Here is a 20731-nt window from a genome sequence, read left to right as displayed (position 1 = left end):
AAGTAGATCAGATAAGGATAGTAAATTTAAGGTTTAGGAAACTGAGGCACAAATTGACTCTCAGGAACCAACAATTGACAGAGTGGGCTTTAAGCTCAGAAGTCCCCCAGAGCCTGCATGCTCAAGCAGCCTTGTATTAGGGAAAGAAAGCACCAGCTTTAGAGTTAATCACAGCGGGGTTCAACCCTCCACTCAACTCTCCGAGGTCCCAGCCATGAGACCTCAACCACTCTTGAGCCTTGCTATCCTCACTGATCAGAGAGGAAAACAGTAAGAGCTCCTTCATTTTCCTCACAGTATTTTGGGCAAAGATAGATGAGATAACCGAGAAGAAAAAGAATTTGTAAGTAACAATGAAGCAGGCTCAATTTTGAGAGTTTCAGACTTGCCTCATAAATGGGTGCTGAGGGTTTACCAGCTTAGAAGATTTTTATATGAAAGTTGAGGTACTTTCTGGGTAAGAAACTAACCTGTGTTTACTGGGTCTGAAATAACTGAGTAAATGTGATATGATCTGACAGAATTCCCTTTGTGGAGGTCAGGGTGGATTTGCCTAAAAACACACATGCGTATTTATATACGGTTACCCCTTGAACAATGTGGGGACTAGGGGTGCTGGCCCCTGCACAGCTGAGAATCCACATGTAAATTTTGACTCCCTCAAAACTTAACTGCTAATAACCTACTATTGACTGGATGCCTTACTGATAATATAAATAGTTGATTAAGACATATTTTGTATGTTATATGGATTAATACTGTATTTTTACAATGAAGGGAGCTAGAGAAAGGCAAATATTATTAAGAAAATCATTAGGAAAAGAAAATACATTTACTGTGCTATATTGTATTTATTGAAGAATTTCATGTGTAAGTGGATCTGTGCAGTTCAAACCTGTATCATTCAAGGGTCAACTGTATATTAAATATATAAATATATTTTATTAAATACATATATGTATTAAATATTCTATGTTAAATACACAGCATATTAATATACATTTGAAGCATCAGAAACTATCAGAATCGAGTGTCATAGTTATTAGTGAAATGTGTTTCTCAGTTCAGCCCCTTGGATATGTGATTGTGTCCTAAAGAGAAAGCTTTTAGTTTTTATTTATTTTTTTTGAGGGGCTCTTTTTTTCTTTAATTTTATTATGTTATGTTAGTCACCATACATTAACATCATTAGTTTTTGATGTAGTGACCCACGATCCATTGTTTTGGTATAACACCCAGTGCTCCATGCAGTATGTGCCCTCCTTAATACCCATCACGGGGCTAACCAATCCCCCTCCCCTCTAAAACCCTGTTTGTTTCTCAGAGTCCATAGTCTCTCATGGTTCATCTCTCCCTCCGATTTCTCTCCCTTCATTTTTCCCTTCCTTCTCCTAATGTCCTCCACGCTATCCCTTATGTTCCACAAATAAGTGAAACCATATGATAATTGACTTTCTCTGCTTGACTTATTTCACTGAGCATCATCTCCTCCAGTCCCATCCATGTTGATGTAAAAGTTGGGTATTCATCCTTTCTGATGGCTGAGTAATATTCCATTGTAGATATGGACCACATCTTCTTTATCCATTCATCTGTTGAAGGGCATCTCAGCTCTTTCCACAGTTTGGCTATTGCGGACATTGCTGCTATGAACATTGGGGTGCATATGGGCTTTCTTTTCACTACATCTGTGTCTTTGGGGTAAATACCCAGGAGTGCAATTGCTGGGTCATAGGGTAGCTCTATTTTTAAATTTTTGAGGAACCTCCACACTGTTTTCCAAAGTTTTAACTAAAAAATGGAAGACCTCTTTCTCTAAACTCTGTGACACATCAGGGCACAGTCAATATTACTTTACTATCATGTAACACAATGGGTAGGGAGCTGCTTTCTTCATTCCATCACATTTTACCACAGGGCATACATACTAGGAGGGTTTAAGGTGGCCACTAGTGGAGAATTGCTTTGCGTTGGAAAAAACGAGGAACAACCATGAGCTCCGTACGGAGCCAGTCGGGATGCGTCTGAATAATGGCAGAGCCGCAGTGGAACAAACTTACAGCTAACCACTAGTGTGCAACAACTCTGCTTATATGATACCTCTGGAGCAAGAGTGCAGGATGGATAGAAACCATCATGGCACACTACATGATAGTGTACATGGAAGCCCTGGGAAGGGAGACAGTTGTGTCCACAAAAGGAGCATGGGTGGCTGCATTGCCTGGCTGAACATCGAGGGGTAGCTAGTGGAACGGTGTGGCTGCCAAGAGAATAAAGCCTGTGAGTCTGCTCGGAACACTTGGACAGGTATGTGCCAGAAGCTAGAGTTTCTGGATGAGGAGGCGGACACCAGAGCTAAGACATCTGTGTCACCCCTGTAAGGTAATGTATGAATTAGCCATGATTATGACTACTATATTCCTACAGTGTAGGGTATGTAAGAAGCAAGCCGTATTTCCCTTTGGTCCTGGTATTAGAAATCTTTGTCATTTTTTGGATAAAGCTATTTCTTTCATTCTTCTGTGCACTCGGTAGGATCCATTTGGGGTACAAGTTGATAACTGGTGTATGTCCTACTTGACAGTGTTTTTCTAAGGGCAGCCACCATATTTCAGTATCAGAGTCACCCACTTGGCTTGGTATGAACATGGCCTTATCTGAGGCCCATTGAATCAAGCTGTGAGCTTATTTTTATTTTTTATTTTTGCCTTTTATTTCAGATTAATTTTCATGAACACTAAAGTTTGAGAACTTCTCCTTTATTTTCTCAGTGAATAGAAGATAAAACCCCTTGCTGAGAGAGTGGCAGTTAGAGGCGAGGTAGAGGTCTTGCAAAGAGTGGTAAAGGTTTGAAGTATCCACTGTAGGGAATGGTGGAAGAATCTTCAGGGATACGTAAAAACATTCTTGAGCAGCCCTAGTCCCTGCTGAAACAGAAGACCTTAAATTTACGATGATAACAATCCTCAGGATTGTCCACAGAGGGTCCTCATGGCTATGACGTATTTATTGAGGTATGGTGTGGCAACCGTTTGGTAAATATAAGTACTGATATAAAAGAAGATACAGAAAATGATATAATAGGGTTCTATGAGCAGCGAGTCCATAAAGAGGTATTAAAAATGATTAAAGAAGATAATTGAGGGGGCACCTAGGTGGCTCAGTTGGTTAAGTGACTGCCTTCAGCTCAGGTCATGATCCTGGAATCCCGGGATCGAGTCCCACATTGGGCTCCCTGCTCAGCAGGGAGTCTGCTTCTCCCTCTCACCCTCCTCTCTCTCATGCTCTCTGTCTCTCATTCTCTTTCTCAGATAAATAAATAAAATCTTATTAAAAAAAAGAAGACAATTGAGGTAATACAAACTTTATTTAATACTTCATGAAGTGGGCTGTCTCAGAGAACTACAAAATGGGATGGAAGGCAAAAAGCTTTTATAGGATGACTAAAGAATAAGGAAGAGACAAATGGAAAATATCTGATTGCCTGGGGCCACATAATCAATCTTGTTTGAGGTGAGAGGCCCAGAATTGGCTTGGCCTTTGGGGATTATCTAGCTGGATATACTGCATTTCTGGTCAAGCAGTACATTTACAGAGACACAAAAATTATCTAAGTTTTGGTTTTCTGACTTTGCACCCTGGGCAGAAGCATCTCCATCATGGGCCTAAAGATTTATTTAAACAGAGGCACAGTCTTGTCTTGAAAGGGGCCTCAATATGCAGAGCTCTCGTTGACAGCTGGGTCTCCATGTTGTTGCTGCTTCTCTGCTCACATTGATGCTGTAATTCTGGAGTAGCAGGAAAAATACAGCCATTGGTCATCATCAAACTATCAGTCCCAGGGAAAGTGGAAGCGCTGGAGTCTAAGGAAGATTTCAAGCAATTCCTTCTTCTAATCATCAGCAAGATGCAGGAGGACATAACATCTTGCACTTGAGTGCAGGGGAGAGCTTAGATGCAAGAATAGGAGCATGCTGTGGGAAATGGAAGGTCTGCTCATCCAAATAAAAACCCATGAGAATGCCTCGGAGGAAAGCACGCTGGATCATCTTTAGAACCCAAAAGATGGAGTCGAGGAGTGACTAAACAATGCAAAGAAGGCCAAAGAGATTATAAAGATGGCAGTGAGGCATTGATTGACCTAGTCTAGGAGACCGAGAAAAGCAAATAAATCATCTTGGAGGATCAGCAGTTTACAGCCAGTGGTTTCGGGTCAACTGATGGAGATTGACACCGTAGAGAAGCTGAAACTAGAGAGCCTTCTGTGTTTTCTCTTCTTTTTTCTCTTCTCTGTCTACATGCTGTCCTCACTTATACTATGTTTCTGATGGTTGGTCTGTGGTTGATGACTTCAGGATGAATTTGGATTGTTAAATATTTTGTTTGGGGAAAGTAACTTTTTTTTTTTTTTTTTTTGAAAATGCTCTCACACAAGAGAATTAGGGCCTAGATTGTAAACTCTTGCAGGAATTGGATTTGTTCCTGGAGTTTGGTTATTTCTAAATGTTGAGGTGCTTTTCTCTTTCTTGTGTGACTGGAGAGCTCCCTGGAACTTTGGGTCTGAGTGTGATTCATGAGACTCAGAATTGGATTTCTCCAGCTCTGGAGGCACTGAATGAGCTACATTACTTCTAGATGACAACTCCATGCAACAAGTGCTGAAGAAGCTGAACAAGGGACCAGACTTCAGCTGGGGATGTGAATGGGGCTGATATGGCTAGGAAGGATGAATCAGAAGAAGGAGCAGACGATGGTATTGTCTATATTTTGAGACTTTAATTTCTGGGTGAGCCCAAAGGAGGAGAGAGGTGTTTTGTTCAAAATTTAAATTTCATGTGACACACTAACTGACTTCACCGTTTGGTCAGTTTGTTTGGACAGCCTAACTCAGCTTTATTTGACATAGAACCTAAAACAGAAGACAAGATCTTGGTATTCTATACAAGTTGATGGAATCCCCTGATGCATTTCAGGGGATTCTGGACATAAAATGAAAGGGATATTTACAGAAGCTTTTGAGGGGCTGGGAAAGAAAACTGAGGACTGTCTACATCGGACCCTACAATGGACAGGGAATAGGTATCTTCAAGGTTCTGTAAGTAGTCCAGCCATAAGTTCATTTACATAGCAGAACTGATAAGTATTTGGGGTCCAAACCCTACTATGAAGGGAAAAAAGTTGCCATGTTAATAAAGCTACTTATTTTCTTGAAAAAGAAAAAGGATACAATAAAGCACTGAAAGCTAAATTGGGGAGAGAAAACAGGCATACAAGAATGTCATTAACAACAACACAGTATTAAGTTAAAAGATAAATTGAATGATAGTACCTAACTTCCCAAATATGAAAGCACGGACAACAGTAGTTGATAAAAGAGGTGAAATTTGACTGGTGCCTTAAAAATATGGTAGGATTTGTAGGAGGAGATCATTCAGGTCAAGAGAAGATATCATCATATGAACAGTTTATACCACCCTCTGTATACAATACCATTTCCAGCGCTGTGAAGAATTAATATAGGAACAAGATGCCTTTTGGTTCTCAAAGACATTCCAACCTAACAAGCAGACCCAAGACTGATCATAGCACGTTCTTGGAGTGGTGAAAACATAATGAAGGGAAAGTTTTGAAGGTGCCATGGGAAATAATGTTGGGTAAAATAATAAATGTGCTCAAGTCCAGTTTTTTGGGTTGCACACAAGAAGATCAAGATGGCACATATATGAGCTCAGCTAAAAAATGGTTTGCTTGGTTTTAAGAATTCAGTAACAGGGTTGTATTTAGGCAATGCAGAAAGAATAATAATTGAAGGAGTCTTAACAACAATGGCCTATAAAATTCGAAACACAACACCATTTCAGGTGTGAATGGCTTTCTTTGCTTCCAATTTTTTTAATCACTTTTAAGTTAATGAGGCCTGCACTGCACTGAACAGTATAAATAGGACACATCTGTATATATCTGAGTTACTTATAATTTTATACTGATGCCTTTGCGAGGCTAATGGTGAAGGTAAAACTGCTACTTACACCCCACTACACTCTTTTACAAGGTAGGTGTGTATTACGGAGAGCTTGGAAGCCAGGTTTAGATTTTGCCAACAATCTTCCTGAGCAGTGACATGTTCCACATGGCATTTAACAAATGGTATTCAGCAAAATAAAATACACAATATTAATATAAAAGCAGGTAACCTTAGAAAAATAGCAAACTTTCCTTCACCAAATAGTAGAAGCTGAGAAGATGCAACAGAATGACACCTTTGGATTAGAAGAGGGAAGAGAGGAAAGTAGGAAAAAATTGGAGTCAGGGCCACCATGGAAGGCATCCAGGGACCCCCTTGATACTGGGAATCTGTGGGAGGGGACACGATATAGGACAAGCAGAGGCTTCTCTGTTCTGCCTGGAGCTGACCCTGAGCACTAGTGAGAGTTGAAAGGTGATATGCAGGGCAAAAATAGTGCACAGAAAAAATCATGCAAAAACAAAACAAAACAAAACAAAACAAAAAAGGGAAAGGGAAGAAAAAGGAAGTGAAGGGAGCACTGAACGTCCCTGATGAAGAGGCCAATTGGGAGATCAGCATAGTGCCTTCAAGTCTAGCCAGAGATTTCCATGCTGTTCCAACCCACTACTTTTACCATTGGGCACCAGAAGGACCGGGCTTGAATTTTCAAGTATGTGAAAAAATACATATCCTTAAACACTAGACTCACTCTCAGTGCATCAAAATGCTATGAGACATTTCTGAAGAAAGAAGGACTGAGGGAGGAAATTTATTTATACAAAGAAATAACACAGTGTCTCTTGTCTCACTCTCAATCCAGGCCATGTGCCCTTTGATGGGAAAGATAGAATCTGCTTCACTGTTTAAATTGCTATTTCTCATTTTTTGTTTCGTGAGGTTTAAGCACATAGTTGATGTTTCAAAAATTATGTGCACTTACTTTTCAGTTCCACAATATTAATACACTTGAAATTTTGTTGTTCTTATGTTATTTCCTAATTTCCCCCCATTAAAGCTCCTCAATGGAAATTTTATATACATGTTTATGTGATGACTATGACAAGAATACCTACAAAGTACGACATTCAGATTTAACCACTTGTATTGAAATCTCCCTATGAACCAGCAGTGTGCTATGTTAGTTGGTGTAACACACTTGGATTATCCTTGTATCATTGCTGTGAAGTAAGTGTTTTAAAAGAATGTTTTTATTTTGAGAGGTACTGAAGCATATGTGAGGATTGCCTTTGATCAGGCACTTGGCAATTCAATAGTTTAGAGAGGAAAATATTCAAATATAAGAAAAATTTCACCTCTTATCTTAAATGGTAGAGGCATTTGCCCTTGAGAACATTCTTACAGGAAGGAGGCATTTATAGCTAATGACATTTTCACAATAAAAATTGGTGCCATTGAGTATTTTATGGATACGTTGTCATTAAAAATTAACTTTGAGGGGCACCTCGGTGGCTCAGTGGGTTAAGTGTCTGCCCTTAGCTCAGGTCATGACCTCGGGGTTCTGGATCGAGCCTCATGTCGGGCTCCCTGCTCAGCGGAGAGTCTGCTTCTCCCTCTCCTGTTGCCCCAGCCCCCTTCATGTGCTCTCTCTCTCTCTCTCTCTCTCTCTCTCAAATAAATAAACAAATAAATAAAATCTTTAAAAATTAACTTTGATTACCAGTCTTAATTTTCTGAAATCCTGTGTGGCTCCTAATATATTAGTTCATATGCTTTCATGTGTATATTATTTTGACCATTTAGACAGTATTAATGAGAAATACTAGCTTTTCAACAACTTTATTGTTCATACCAGTACCTTAAGTGGGATCACTGAAATATTCTTTACTGTGCATGCATGCAAAACTTGGTTCCACTGTAAATTACTACTGTAGCATTTTCTGTCACCAGTGCATCTGCATGTAAGTAAATCTATGTCAGGTTTTATAGACAGCTTTTTAAAAACCTACATGAAGCTTGGAAAATGATTTGTAGAAGGTATTTTTTTCCTTCAGGGTTGTCTGTATTTTCCAAAATTTTCCAAATAATTAAAAGGTATTTAAACTCACTCTATGAAAAAAAAAAGGTTTTTATTGAAATAATTATGGATTCAAAGGAAGTTGGAAAATAGAGTACAGAGAGGTCTGGGCTATCCTTTACCCCATTCTCCTTAGTGGTTACATTTTACATAACTATACCACAATTTCAAAACCAAGAAGCTGACATTGATATAATGTGTGTCTATAGTTCTAGGCCATTTTATCACATGTGTAGATTGTGTAACCACTGCATTCAAGATACAGAACTATTTTATCACCACAAAGATCTCCCTTGTGCTACTCCTTTATGGTCACCTCTCACCATACATAACTCCTGGCAATTTCGAATCTATTCTCCATCTCTATAATTCTGTAATTTTAAGAATGTAATATAGATGGAATCCTAGAATATGTGACCTTTTAAGACTGGAGTTTTTTTTTACTCAACCATTAGGCAGAGGCCCATGCAAATTGTTGGTTGTATCAATGATCTGTTCCTTTTATTACTGAATAGCACCCCATAGTGTGGATATCCCATAGTTTGTTTAACCATTCACTACCGCAGGAAATTTTAATTATTTCCAGTTTGAGGCTGTTACAAAGCTGCTACGAACATTTGTATACAGGTTTTTGAGATTTTTTTTTTTAATAAATCACATTTCAGAGCTGAGACCAGAGAGGTAAATAAATTGTCCAGACAACTGAACAGTTTTCCAAACCCAGATGTTGTTCCTTTATCTCCTGTGTTGTTTCCATGATCCCATATTCACTGAGAACAAACTGTTCTGCAGACAGTGGAGAAAAGTAATAATTGTATATTTGAATATTCTTGATAAAATATTGGTTTCAGAATAATATCTGCTCAAAAACATGATTATTTTTGGCATCATGTATGCACTTTGGTTCACTCATTCATTCCCAAAAATTATTGTTAGAGAACCCAGGCCTCGTGCTGAGTGCTGGGGCAAGGTGCCTTCCCCATCAGGGCTTTAATAAAATATTGCATTTGTTGCATACAGGTAGCTTGCTCTGTGTTTGTTGGTCTTAACAGTTTCAAATTTTAGTTGGAAAATATTTATTCAGAGTTAACATGATTGCTATACTAATATTTAAATGTGTAGTCTTACATTTAAATTCATTGAGAGATTTGGGTTAATGTATTTTGCCTTATCTTAGGAAAGCAATTGCTGAGCATGCATGCACAAATACACAATCTACTTTTACAAGGTGTGCAGTTCAGTACTTCTTTCAAATATGGGTAAGGTTCAGATGGATTTTTATTTGTAGCTTGTTCACAAATTAATGAATTCTTCTGCTTATTCTGTGTCCTTTCCTTCCAATAGCATAAAAAATTGATCAACCATCCACAGAGTACCGAAAGAATTTCTACCAATCCTGTAGGTATGAAATATTTGCTCAGTCCTCCTTACAGTGGCACTATTTTTCCTCGTATATATGTATGTGAATCGTTGTATAAAAAAAGGAGAAAGTGATTTTGCAATTAAATAATCATTATGTTTATTAGCGTAATAAATGAATTTCCTTTGGAAGTCATGCACAATTCTCAAATATGGGTGTAATTAAAATTTTTGAAATCTACAAGAAATATGAACCCTGCTAAGGATTATTTTACTAAGATAACTAAGTAATTGCTTGCTTTGGTAAACAACGACAGTTTTTTCTGAAATGTTGACAATTAATTTGTGAATCAAAGTGTGGTCTCTTCAACTCCATGTTTGAGGCCAGTAGATTTTTTTTAAAGATTTTATTTATTTATTTGAGAGAGAGAATGAGTGAGAGAGAGAGTACATGAGGGGGGGGAGGTCAGAGGGAGAAGCAGACTCCCCGCTGAGCAGGGAGTCCGATGTGGGACTCGATCCTGGGACTCCAGGGTCATGACCTGAGCCGAGGGCAGTTGCTCAACCAAGTGAGTCACACAGGCTCCCCGAAGCCAGTAGATTTTAAATAGAGGTATGTGGGTATGAAACCACAACAAAGGAAACATTTGATAGTTGATTGTGGTTATACATAATTCAATTATATAACAGTGATGTAGATTTCAGGGTAGAATTTGACATTTTTATTCTATTTTAGCCTTTGAAACAATTCATTTTATAATGTTAATGGTCACTAAATAATTTATTGATCCTCAGATCATTTATTATTTGATCTTGGTCTTCAAAAGATACCCTCTTTCTGATCTTCCTGGCACCCTCCTAATTATAACTCAGAGCAAACAACTGTCAGTCTGCATCTTCTCTGATTTCCAGAAAGCATTTCACTCCTTCCCTTGGGTGCCACAGCCTGCCCTGGTTCTCCTCCTGCCTCTCTTTCCCCTTTGTTGATTCTCTTCCTCCTGATTCTGCTGAATTACTACTTCCTCTCCCAGGCCTCTTCTTTCTCTGTCCTCTCCCCTCAATGAATTCATCAACTTTTACTGCCCTAACCATCTCCTCTGATGTGAAATATCCCAGCTTTGTAGGACGCCTGGGTGGCTCAGTCGGTTAAGTGACTGCCTTCAGCTCAGGTCATGATCTCAGGGGCCTGGGATGGAGCCCTGTGTTGGGCTCCCTGCTCAGTGGGGAGTCTGCTTCTCCCTTTCCCTCTACCCTTACCCCCACCCCTCTTGCACTTGCCGGGAAGATTGCATTTAGGGAGAAGATTTTTTTTAATGGGTTTGTTAGCTGCTATAAAGACTTGAATGGTGTACAGAGCACAGAGTTAGTTGATGACATCTGGCATAGTTTCATAACCCTGAACATCTCTGTAGTTGAGTATAGGGTGAGTAAAGCAGGATTGGCAATTGATAAATTGATAACGATGAAAGCTAAAAAGGACAACAGATCCCAAGGTGGATGCAAGGCGGTCGTTGACGTACATAGCTGATCATGAGGAGCAGCATGTGCTTCTAATAGTATGAAGGTATGTGAGACCCAGTAGAGATGAGTGATGGTCATCAAAGGACTCGCTGCGTCAGTGACAGGGGCAAGAAGCATATTAGGTAGGAGGAACACCACAGAGCTGTGGAAGTTTAGGAAGTAGTGGTCAGCAGTAATATTGAGAAGCTGATGCCTTGGAGGGAGATGAAACCTGAGGATTGGCCATGAAAGTCAGTTTCTTATGTGGAATCACAGTACAGGTGATTGATGTCAACAAGATGAAGGAACAATGTGGTCGGAGGTGTGACTGATTAACAGGGTTACTGATGCTGCTGCCAGCCAATGGCAGGAGATAGAAGATGTGGATGGGGAGAGAAGGCCTGCCCCTTCATCATGAGCCTATATTGCACGATGGAAGCAGAATGTTGATTTAAAAGTAATGGAGACTCCATTTCCTGAGTAGCTTTCCCAGAAAAGTGGCACGATTCATAATGTAAATTTATGTGCAATTTCTGTGAGTAGGTAGATGGAAGGAATCATGGAGTCAAAGGTGGCAGATGCAGTATTCTTACCTCCCATCAGACCAGGCAAGAGTTAGCCAGAGAATGGTGCAGGCTGGGGCACAGAGGCTGGGGGATGGGGGGCTCAGGGACTTTACTGGGAGTGATGGCTTGGAGTTACACAAAGAAAAACAAACAACCAACCAAACAAGAGAAAAATGGAATCATAAGTTTAGGTGGTAGACGTGAGTCACAGGATAAGGGAAGGGGTATGCTGAAATACAGGATATATTCAAAGGAGATGTTTGTGGTTTCAATAGTCCAGAGGCCAGGGGAAATGTTTTGGCGTAAAGGACCTTCCACAGAACTCCTCTTTGGGTTGGATTTTGGTGAGTTTGTGTGTGTGTGTAGTTGGGGCTGGTGGTGAGAGGATTGTGTAGCTGTTGGTACAATTTATGCATCAGATTAGTACTAATTACGAAAAAAATATTTTTGAACCCAGAAGTATCCTTTAACATAGTGCTGCTCAAAGTATGGTTGGGGACCCTAATGTCAACATCACCTCAGAGTTTGTTAAAAATGCCCAATTTTGCCCCTACTCTAGCTTTACTTAATTAGACTAGCTGGGGAACAGCCTAAAATCCATTTTAACAAGGCTTCCTGGATCTCAGGGGAGTTAAAATCTGAGAAGCATTTCTAGTCTTAGGCAATCAGTCATTCCCTCCAGGGAGGAGACCCCAGAAATGGCAGGGATCCAAAGGCTTTCAACTGTCCACTGGGGTGGTTCCAGATCTTTCCACCGTTCAGAGGCCAAACCAGAGAGCCCTTAGACTTCCTGGGAGGAGGTGCGGAGGGTGAGATCAGCCCTGCCCCCGGGAAAGAGTCCTAACGCGGCGTGTTCCGCGTGTGCCTGGCAGAAGGCCTGTGGGACAACCTGCTGCACTGGCTGGCGGAGGAGCTCTTCGAAGAATACGCCGCGCATCTCTCCTGGTCCCTCCCTCTTAGCCGCAGCACCATTGAGCTTCTCAGACTGAAGAACCCCGGTGATCCCACAGAACAGATCAACGAACTTCTTTGCTTCTGGAAAAAATCACTTCCAAATTCCACTGACAAAGCTCGCCTTCTGGCTTGTCACCTCCACAAGATCGGCAGGAGCGATCTTTCCGAAGAGCTCAAATTCAAGTGGGAAAAGAAGGTGTTCAGGGAGCCACAGCAGTGGTTTGATTCAGCATAGTAACGCCAGGTTGCTCTTTCTTTTGCCCTAGAGAAGGGTCGTAGCTGGTTTTAAGGAGGTTTCTGTCAACATTTTACTACCAAGTTTCCAAGTCAAGTTGTTTGAACTGAGTCTTTGATAGATGTGCTATTGGAGACAGATGGAAAATCTAATCAGATCATAAAAAGCATTCTTGGGTTTGAGGGCTTCTTTGCGGTTCAGAGAGGTACGTTCTGCAAGAATTATTGTCTTAAGTTCAGACAAGTTTAATAGCATTTGTAATAGAGTTTGCTGTGTTTACATTTTAATAGCGGAGGTTGTTTTCTGAGTGGGAAGGAAAGATATGATATACAGAATCCCCCTTTTTTATTGTTATCTACATAAAAGTAAACTAGTTATGCAGGACCCCAAGCAACTAATTCACATTATGCATATACTGTGGAGCCTGCAGTTAACAACACAAAATAAACTGGGTTGCGGAGACCTGATGCTGATGATAGTAAATCAGTAAGAAAACAGACAAGCTTGAAATAAATTAAAAGTAGAATAACATCGGCCATTTGCTGCCACAAGCTTTTCTTTTTTTAAGAAAAAGGACCCTGGAATAGGGAAAATCTTATTATTTTATTATTAGAGAAATGAGTCAGTGCAGAGAAAGTCAAGTATAAGTGAAAGAATTTAGGGCCTTTTTAACTTAGGACAACAACTTCCTCTTAAATCAGTTTTTGTAGAAATCTTGTTATATAAGCCCTATATGTTCATCATTAAAAAACTATAAAAAACACAAAGCTAAAAGAAAAAAATAACAATCACTAAAGCTCCTCCATCATTGGTAATCCCTGTTAATGCCCTAGTGCATAAGCTTTGAGACTTTAGTTTTAGCTAAAACAATGTGATATGAATGGGATATTACATTCATATTACCATTTCATTAATGCAAAACCATCAGGGCCTTGGCTTGTCAGCATCAGTTGTGATTAGTTTTGATTATTGAATACCAGAAAATTAATGAAATCACATGAAAAATTAAACACTCATATGGATCTGAATTTTAAAGGCAAGATTTCCTTCTACAGATTAACCAAGGACCTAGATATCTATTTGGCTACATATTGAAAAAGAGGATTCCAATTTTCAAATACATTCTTATTAAGACATATTTTGTTGGTCAAGATATGTATTATTATTACATGTTTCCAGAAACGTACAATATTTTTCATGTGCTCTTGGAATGAAGAAAAAAGACTGAAGTGTTCATTGTTTTTCTGACTACAAAGTAGCAGAAAAGTAGAGTTGTTTACTGCCTGTAATGAGCCAGACTCTTTATGTTTATCCCTTTATAAGCATTGACTTATTTAATCCTTCCGACTGCTCTGTGAGGTAGGTACACTGTCCCAACTTACAAGAGAGGAAAGGAGATTCAAAAGATTGAGTGCCTTGCCTAAGGTCATAAGTGAGTGAAGTAGCCAGGATCCCTGTTCTAACAACACTAGAGACTATTATGAACATTTTAGAGTATTTTCTTCCAGTTTTTCTGTTTTCCTAGAAGGAAATGTTTCTATTGCTATGTGTATGGATGTATGTAAATACACTTACCTGTGTGCTCACATGCACACACATGCTATCTATAAATCCCCTTACACATACTGCCACACTCATCCCCCTCCTTACTCATGCATTTCTTCTCATACCCCCTTCCATGTCCTCATCTCTCTCACACCCAGGCACTACCACCCATACGTACACACACCCTCCCACACATCTCTCACAAACACCCTGGAACACATCTAACTATCCCGTCCATGTACACAGTCTTACATCCATGTGTGTCCTCACACGCATGCGTGCATTGTCACAAACACACATCTTAGCACACAGCCCACTCCCACCTCTCACACACACTTATTCACAATCAGCCCTTCCTACAAATTCTCACTAACATGCATACTCCACAGACATGCACACACATAAATAACACCTATTGCCTGTACACTTTCACAAACACCCGTTCTTCTCACACACAAATCCACTGCCATACTTCACATATATACCCTCACAGGCACCCACCCCTTCACACACACTCACACACACACACACACACACACACACACTCTGATACATCTTTCCAGAATTAAAAAAACAGGCATATATTATTGCAATGGTAAAACAATATAAGGGTATGTATATATAGAAACAAATGGGGCGTCTCTTGGGCACTGGTTCTCACCTAGGTTATCAAAGGAATCCGCCTGATAGGTAGCCTGTGCCTCGTGTGGTCAGTGGGCCACACCCCACCCCTAGGCACCCTGCTCTCTGTCAGCTGACCTGTATGGATCTCATCAGCGGTGCCTCTGGCTTCTTGATGGGTTTGGGTAATGGAAACCCCAGCAGGAGACTGGGAGAAGAGAGGAGAATGAGTTAGGTTATTCCTGTCTTCCTCCCTTCAAATTCACTGAAGGCTGTAACCTTCACCCAAAGGCCACCACTCCTCTCCCCTCTGGGCAACTATCTCCTGGGTTTTGGGATCTGCCCCTTCTCTTGTCTCTTCAGGTCTAGGGGAAGCAACAGCTTTATTGCTGCCCTATCCCTTGTGGCTCCTCTACCCCCTGATCATCATTTAAGATAAAGCCTCCTTTAATTATTCTGAGTATTATTATATATTTTGTATCAAGACTCTGATACTTCTCTCTCTCTTTCTCTCTCTCTCTCTATATATATCAAAATATATATATAAATGATTTTTTTCAGAATGGGGGTCATATATATATACATGATTTTTTCAGAATGGGGGTCATCTATTATGCATACAACTTTAAATATTATTGTCTTATTAAATTATGAACATTTTCTAATATATTTAAGTGTTTTAATAGCTGCAGACTATCCCATTTCATAGTCATGCCATTTTAGTATTAGCAATTTTTGAAAATTAAAAAATAGAATGATGCAGTATATATTCTTTTATGTCTGGCTTTCTTATATTCAGCTTTATGTTGTTAAAATCCATCCATGTTGTTCATGTGGCAATACTTTGTTTCTTCTCCTTAGTAGTTCCTTAATGCATACTAATCCATTATATGGATATACTGCAAATTACAGATCTATTCCACTTACAGACGAACATTTCAGTAGATTCCAATTTGGAGCTATCATGAATAGTGTTTTGTGAACATTCTGTGCATGCCTTTTAGTGGACATATATATTTATTTCTTCCAGGTATAAACCCAAGAGTGCAATGATTGTTTAACCATAATTAATTTAAACTTTCCCCTTTTGTTGTAACTCAGGTGACTTCCTTCTTTTCATACAAATAATGGCCATTATTCTACACCTACTGCAATGGCTATTTTTCTACACATGTATGTGAGTTGTTATTTCATCAGGATAAGTTTTTTGAACTGGGATTACTTGCTAAAAGCATTTTAAAGGCTCTTGATATACATCGCCAAATTGCCATTTTATATCCTACAGATAATTCTACAGATTAAATCCTACAGATTAAATTCTACAGACTATGTAAGCCTGGATTGTCTTTAGTTGCTCTACTGAGAAAAAAAATTTTGGCCTAAATTTTTTACAGTAATTTCCCTACCAACTGATAGAGTATATTCCATTGACTTTGCTATTTTAGAAAGCATCAGAGGGAGAAATAATACATGTGGACAAATTCGAGAATGTCAGAGAGCTTATGGGGTCAAAATGTAGCCAAATTCCAATGCAAGAAATGTTAAATAAATTCATTTATTCAATAGATATATATTGATCACAAGCTCTGGGTCTGGCAATCTGTTCAACACTAGAAGCACAGAAATGACTAAGAGTTCCCTGGAGGTATGTTTTCCATGCAAAGAAAGAGTAAACGAATGAGATCAACACTTAGTTTATCTCCTGTAATGAACCAGACTCTTCATGCTTAGCCCTTTATAAGCACTGACTTATTTAATACTCCCACTACCCTGTGGGGTAGGCACATAGCCCCCAGTTTATGAGAGGAAACTGGAGTTTCGAAAGATTGAGTGCCTTGCCTAAGGTCATAAGTGAGTGACATAGCCAGGATTCAAATCAAATGTTGGCTTGGCTCCCACCATAGCATGTTGCCACCATGCCAGGGGAAGAAAGAGAGGGAGTGGACATATCTTTCTCCATTATCCTACTTCTCATTTTGCCAAACAACATTTCTAATTCACATCAGTGGTACAAATAGATTCGAATTTTGAGGATGGGGATGGGGAAAAGAACAGGAAGTGAGAGGGATGTGTGATGTTGACAACGTTGATATTTGTCCCAGTTCAATTAGTTAAATGTTCTCTTAGACTTGTTTAAGAGACTGGCAGTTTAGGAAAATATTGCAAATTGACCAAACACAAAATAGGTGACGTATAAATATTGGGTTATTTGTGGCAGATATGAGCAGTCACCAATGATCAGAGCTACTTTGCCACAGTTTGGCTACTCAGGCACATCAAGAACCCTTCAAAGTAGTGGCTGCAAAACAGGACATTTATTTAGCAATTAATAATAATTTAATAAAAATAATTTTATACCACAGAGGGGTATGAATGTTTCTACCATTCAGACCAATCTACATACCTTGAATAACATCAATTTCACTAATGAAAACCCATTCCAACCATCATTTTGCTAATTATTAAGCAGTAAATATTTCAAATAAAAGCTTCTAACATTTATTATTCTAATTAACAAAACTTACAATGTTAAACCATAGTTATCTTTTTTTTTAAAAGATTTTATTTTATTTATTTGACAGAGAGAGAGAACACGAGAGAGGGAACACAAGCAGGGGGCGTGGGAGAGGGAGAAGCAGGCTTCCCGCTGAGCAGGGAGCCTGATGCGGGGCTCTATCCCAGGACCCTGGGATCATGACCTGAGCCGAAGGCAGATGCTCAATGACTGAGCCACCCAGGCGCCACTAAACTATAGTTACCTTAATCAAACACATACTATATCGGTAGCATAAATTCATGATTACAGCAATTGATTACTCCTAAAAAATGTAGCGTAAATGAACACATACACAATATCACATTGTATATTCTGAAGTATTTTAGAGTAAGATAGAAACATCATAACAGGTAAGTTAGATAGACTTTGAAGCCATCATAATCCAATTTTCCAAATATAGAAATTTTGTGGGGAAAGTTCTTTTTTCCTACCCAGTGTTTGTCAAGGGGGGAGTATTACTGACATTTTGAATGGAATATATTTTTTTAAGTGACCTGAACTGGATCATGCACTGAAGACCATTTAGCATCCCTGACCTCTGCCCACCAAAGGCACAGAGCACTCCCTCACCCCAGTAAACATGAGAAACAAAGTTCCTTCCACTCAGTTCCAGTCAGGGGGAGGGTGGGTGTTGGGAGAATACAGAAATGCTATCACTAGACTTAAGAATAGGGTGCCATAGACCTTAAGGGAGGGTGTTGAGAACTACTGTTTCAATCAACTTTTGGCTAGGAGCAGGGCATAAAAGAAAGGGAGCAGAATAAGCCAAGGGAAATTTAGAGTGTTATGTGGAAAAGAGGGCCCAACTTCAAATTCCCCAACTGGTATCAGTGTTTATGAAAATGTCAATGGCTGTCTGATGACTTGCCCAGAAATATTCTCACTGAGGAATCTCCCGAGTTATAATCCAGAGTTGTGCCATAGAAGGAGAAGTTTGTTGAAGGTACAAATTCAGGCCCCCGAAAGGTAGAATAGTGGTAGTTCAGAAGAAAAGGGAAATGCTGAGTGAGGTCAAAGTAGTGGTTGACATGCAGGCACTGGTTTCCCCTTTAGCTGAGCCAAACATGGCTTCTGGGGCTCAGCGTCATGAGAATTCCTCTGTGCGACGTCTAGGCATTTTGACAGACGTCACATCATTTAATTCTCAAATTGCCGCTTCTGCCGGGCTTTCTCTACTGGTGTGTCCAATTTCCTTCACTCTGCATTTATGGCCTAACATGCTAAATAATTTACATTTCAATTATGGTTATTATTTACTTTTGGTAAACTCCCACCTTTGTGCATGCTCTCTAAGGGCCAGAGAGCTTGTCTCTTGTTCGTTGATGTAATCCTATTACTTAGAACTCTGGCATGCCATGCATGTTTCTCTGTTTTCTTATCCTTACTTTACAGATGAGAAAATGCAACTCAGAGTTACAGTGATACCCAGTGTAGAGTCTGAATTAAAGACCAAACAAATCTGTTTTCAAAGTCTTTTTTTTCCTCTACTACCACTTTCTGCCCCTGGTTCCACCCCCTGACCACACCCCCATAGTCCTCTATCTTCCATAACCTCAGGTAACATTTTTCCAGTTCCCTAAATACCCAAGACTGGGTTGATTGTTCATGGCTACTCTGAAGTCTAGTTTCAGTTCTTCCATACTCTGTCGTAATTGCCTATTTATCTGTGTTTTTCTTCAACCAGTTTGTAAGTATCTCGAGGGCAGGGGCCGAGTTTTGTCATTGTTGAATTTCTGATACCCTGCACAGGTCCCAGCACATAGTAGGCACTCATTTAGTCCTGTTGAATTAATGCGTGAGGGACATCTACATGCTGACATGCTATGACCCTCTTTTCCTATTCCGTTTCCCTTCTGAAAGCAACCCTGTGGGGCAGATGTCTTGTCTAAAAAGATAAAAGTTAGCTTGGACTGTAAGTATCTGCCCTGTCGTTTATCAGGCTAGACTAGCAGACAGAGATGAAGTCAGCTACAAAATTAACAGGATCCACTATTTCTCCCAAGAACATACTGCAGCTGCAAGATGTGCCTTTCTTTGAGTAACTGTTGCTTTTTTATACACTGAAAAACATTGTTTTTCAAAATCACAGACTATTACAAACTTCACTGTTTGAAATCATATCAGTAAGAAAGAAATGTTCCTCTCTTGCCTGGAGGATCTAAGACACTTTGACCCAGAAATTCGGTCTTCACTGACAATCCAGGTGCAGAGCCTCAGAGAGAGGGTTTCTGGATACAACACTGCACATCTATCTCAATGTTATTGTTTTAAAGGGAGCAGGACCCTGGGTCCATTTGCAGGGCGGACCCGATGTCAGTCCCTTTACACAAGCTCTGCTTTGCTGTGAGGCCATGAAAATACTCAGCTCTGCCCTATGTCTATGTCTTAAAATAACTCTATCTTTTCTTTTGTTTACCGAAACACCACTGTTGCTTTGGCATGCGATCTCCCTCACTGCAATGAGTCAGTTATACCTGACTTTGTTGACCTTTAGGTGTGTTCTGGCAGTCTTTGGTTGATCAGGCTCTGACATCTATGCTTCGGTGTGCTGGCCTGGAGTTTTCAAATTGACTGCACATTAGAATCAATAGGGGGTGCCTGGCCCCATCCTGAGAAATTCTGATTAAAGTCATCTGGGGTGGGTCCTGGCAATCAGAATTTTAAAACTCTCCAGCTGATTCTGCAGCCAGGTCAAAGGACCATTTTTCTAGCCAGATGGCCCCAGAAAAACTCGGAAGGGTTGTTAAAACACGGTTTCCCAGAACCACGAGTCAGCCCCCTAAATCGGTGTCGTTGGCTACAGAACTGAGGAATCTGTATTCTTAGGGACTCCCTCAGGGATGTTTATGCACATAGAAGTTTAAGGACATTGCCTGCTATTTACTTCCTGTCCCAAGCACTCTCAATTTTATTTTTATTTCTCATGGTTAGCACAGAACATAGAGTAGCATAGGAGGGAAAAAGAAGGGAACAGGGAAGGCTCTGTTCTGTGCTGAATATACAAGACTTTTTCTTTCAGTTTATGGGCATATTTTGAGACAATTTATCTGTTCACAAGACGAAGCAGGGTGGGGTCGGGAGCTGAGGCAGGGAATTGGGATAGTTGGGAAGAAGGAGCACTTGACCCAGGCCTCATGGTAACAGAGGAACTTAAACACAGAGTTTTAAAAAGTCTCTCTTAATGAAAATAGCCATGCCACAATCACAAAGATGGACAGACTTCCCTGGAAGTGGATTCTTGTACCCCTTTAAATCTGGTCCCATTAATGGACTGCACACCAAGCTTACAGGGAATTAATATTTTTGATCTCTCATTTTAAAGAGCAAAACTCTATTCTACTGTATTTTGTGT

General features: G+C 39.9%; 1 protein-coding gene across 1 annotated transcript in view; it reads left to right on the top strand.

Annotated features, from left to right (window-relative positions):
• Positions 1 to 12710, top strand: part of DTHD1 (death domain containing 1) — a 60570-nt gene extending 47860 nt beyond the window's left edge. Inside the window, 3 exon segments of the mRNA XM_088021351.1 lie at positions 522 to 531; positions 9387 to 9444; positions 12340 to 12710. Coding sequence (XP_087877477.1) covers positions 522 to 531; positions 9387 to 9444; positions 12340 to 12710 — 439 coding nt within the window.
• Positions 12711 to 20731: the final 8021 nt, after the last annotated feature.

Source organism: Eumetopias jubatus, unplaced genomic scaffold (assembly GCF_037043125.1).
Source record: "Eumetopias jubatus isolate StellerSeaLion01/CBP00866 unplaced genomic scaffold, mEumJub1_p1.0 scaffold_2, whole genome shotgun sequence".
NCBI classification, from domain to species: domain Eukaryota; kingdom Metazoa; phylum Chordata; class Mammalia; order Carnivora; family Otariidae; genus Eumetopias; species Eumetopias jubatus.
The sequence above is the reverse complement of the archived record's forward strand: the minus strand, read 5'-3'. Positions and strand labels throughout refer to the sequence as shown.